Genomic DNA, 2500 nt, shown 5'->3' with positions numbered 1-2500 from the left:
GCATTTAAAGAGGTTAAGTGGAACTGCAAACACCTTCTCTGACCCAAGGACCCAACTGGGTCAGTCTATTAGCTGTTGCAAATTGATTTCCGTGTTATCGTTATGAGGCAAACGCTTTAATTTAGCATGTAATTAAATCCAAAACAGAAAAAATAGACTAAAAAGTCTACAAAGAGCCCATTATTGAAACACCATTAAGTTAGATATACATACACATGACATTATCATCAATGCCTTACGTTTTGTTTTTTATTGATTTAATACTTCCTGACGCTTCATACGAAATTATGTGTTTAAACAAAAAAAAATTAAAAATTAAGTGTTAAACTCGATTCGGTACCACACTAACTCGATCTTTAGACGAATGCCATAATGGCTGACCGCATCACGCTTCCGAGCCCCCTGGCTCTGTGATGAGATCACGAGGGCTCCCGCACAATCCACCAAATCATGCGCTAATCCTCTACTTAAACCCAACGCTCCTCTTTTGGGGCGCAATTGGGGCCCTCTGAGTCGACACACAACACGGAGGCTGAGCCAGTTGCCGGGGCGCTGTTCTGAAGGAAACAAGATTAACTTAACTTTTAAGTCAACATTTTTCAAGAAACCATCTTTATTCTTTGGAGGAATATGTTGATGCGCGGATCGTTGTTGTTGGTGCTCCTGGGGGTCGGGTGGGTCAGCGCCCAGTTCCCCCGGGAGTGCGTCACCCCGGACGGGTTGAGGAGCGCAGAGTGCTGCCCGTCACCCCTGGGTCTCCCTAACGACCAGTGCGGCTCCAGCTCGGGACGCGGACAGTGCGTGGCGTTGACGGTGGACTCGCGCGCCCACGGGCCGCAGTACCCCCACGACGGCCGTGACGACCGGGAGCGGTGGCCGGTGCGCTTCTTCGCGCGCTCGTGCCAGTGCAACGGGAACTTTAGCGGCTATAACTGCGGGCGGTGCCGGCACGGGCTGACGGGGGTGAACTGCGACCAGGCGGTGTCTGTGGGTGAGTGAATGGGTTGTTATGTATTATGTGTATTTTTATGGATTATATGACGGTATATCATCTTACGTTGATGGGTGGGAATGAAGGGATCGAATGTAGTAACATCTCCCGTAGACAGACATAGCAGAACAATGTGTGAATAATTTAAATTTAAATAACTTGCAAAAGTTAGTTTTTTCTATGCTTAAAAAGTTGAAAAACGCAAGAAAGAACTGAAGAAAGGAAGAAAGGAAGGAGAGAGAGAGAGAGAGAGAGAGAGAGAGAGAGAGAGAGAGAGAAAATCGAAAAACGTGATGGGATGGTCCTTTTTCTTCCTCACTCACTTCCTCACACACTGATCCACAACATCTGACACCCCCCCCCCCCCCCTTCCGTCCTTTCCCCCTCCCTCCCTCCCCCCTCGTGCTCCAGTGAGGCGCAACGTGATGCTGCTCAGCGCGGCGGAGAAGAGCGCGTTCGTGAGCGCGCTGGACCAGGCCAAGCGCACCGTGCACCCAGACCTCGTGATCGCCACGCGCCGCTATGAGGAGATCTTCGGGCCCGACGAGAACACCGTGCAGTTCGAGAACGTGACCATCTACAACTTCTTCGTGTGGAGCCACTACTACTCCGTGAGCAAGACCTTCCTGGGCGCGGGCCAGGCCAGCTTCGGCGGGGTGGACTTCTCGCACGAGGGACCCGGGTTCGTGACGTGGCACAGGTACCACCTGATCCAGCTCGAGAGAGACATGCAGGTGAGCTAATCAAATGCGAGCATCGAAATTTCATGATGTGTTTTATTGTGTTTATTTGACGTATCTGGGTGAAATTTAATGTGAATTTATATGTTTATTCCATTTTTTTATATATATATTTTTTTATTTGTATATTTACTTTAAGTAATTTTTAGTAATCTTTATCTGTGCAGTTTCAGGGTTAACAACCGGTGGCATTTAATGCAATTGCCTTTTATGAACCTGAATCTTGGGAAAGAGCAACCCAACCTTACTGTTTCATATCAATCCCCCCCCCCCCCCCCCAGGACATGCTGCAGGACCCAAGCTTTGCGCTGCCCTACTGGAACTTCGCCATCGGGGGCAGCACCTGCGACATCTGCACCGACGACCTGATGGGCGCCCGCAACAGCTTCGACATCAACGCCCTGAGCTCCAACTCCATCTTCGCCCAGTGGAGGGTGATGTGTGAGAGTGTGGAGGACTACGACAACTTTGGCACCATCTGCAACAGTACGTAGCAATGTGTGACATCTTGTCCTAGCTGTCTTTGTTGCACACGGGGAATGGTTTAACCTAGCAGTTGCTATGGTTCTATGAACATCCCTACTGTACCGACAGAGATATACTGTTTCCCCTTCTTCTACCATCTATACTTATTGTAAGTCACTTTGGATAAAAGCGTGAATGGTACGATTAGTTCCGCTGTGAGTCCCCGGGGGTTAAAAGTAATGAGGGGGCGGAATAACTGGCTTTTTATCACAAGACTACCCAGAAAAAAAAACTTTAGTCAAAC

The 2500-nt window shown here is 49.0% G+C and overlaps 1 protein-coding gene across 1 annotated transcript in view; it reads left to right on the top strand.

Annotated features, from left to right (window-relative positions):
* Positions 1-630: 630 nt before the first annotated feature.
* LOC307090974 (5,6-dihydroxyindole-2-carboxylic acid oxidase-like) overlaps positions 631-2500 on the top strand; it is a gene marked incomplete at both ends in the record, with an annotated part of 5508 nt that continues 3638 nt past the window's right edge. Inside the window, 3 exons of the mRNA XM_079757792.1 lie at positions 631-991; positions 1403-1725; positions 2013-2217. Coding sequence (XP_079613918.1) covers positions 631-991; positions 1403-1725; positions 2013-2217 — 889 coding nt within the window. The remainder of the gene's footprint in view (positions 992-1402; positions 1726-2012; positions 2218-2500) is intronic.

Source organism: Pollachius pollachius, assembly GCF_949987615.1.
Source record: "Pollachius pollachius genome assembly, chromosome: 20".
NCBI classification, from domain to species: domain Eukaryota; kingdom Metazoa; phylum Chordata; class Actinopteri; order Gadiformes; family Gadidae; genus Pollachius; species Pollachius pollachius.
This window is presented reverse-complemented; position numbering and strand designations above follow the sequence as displayed.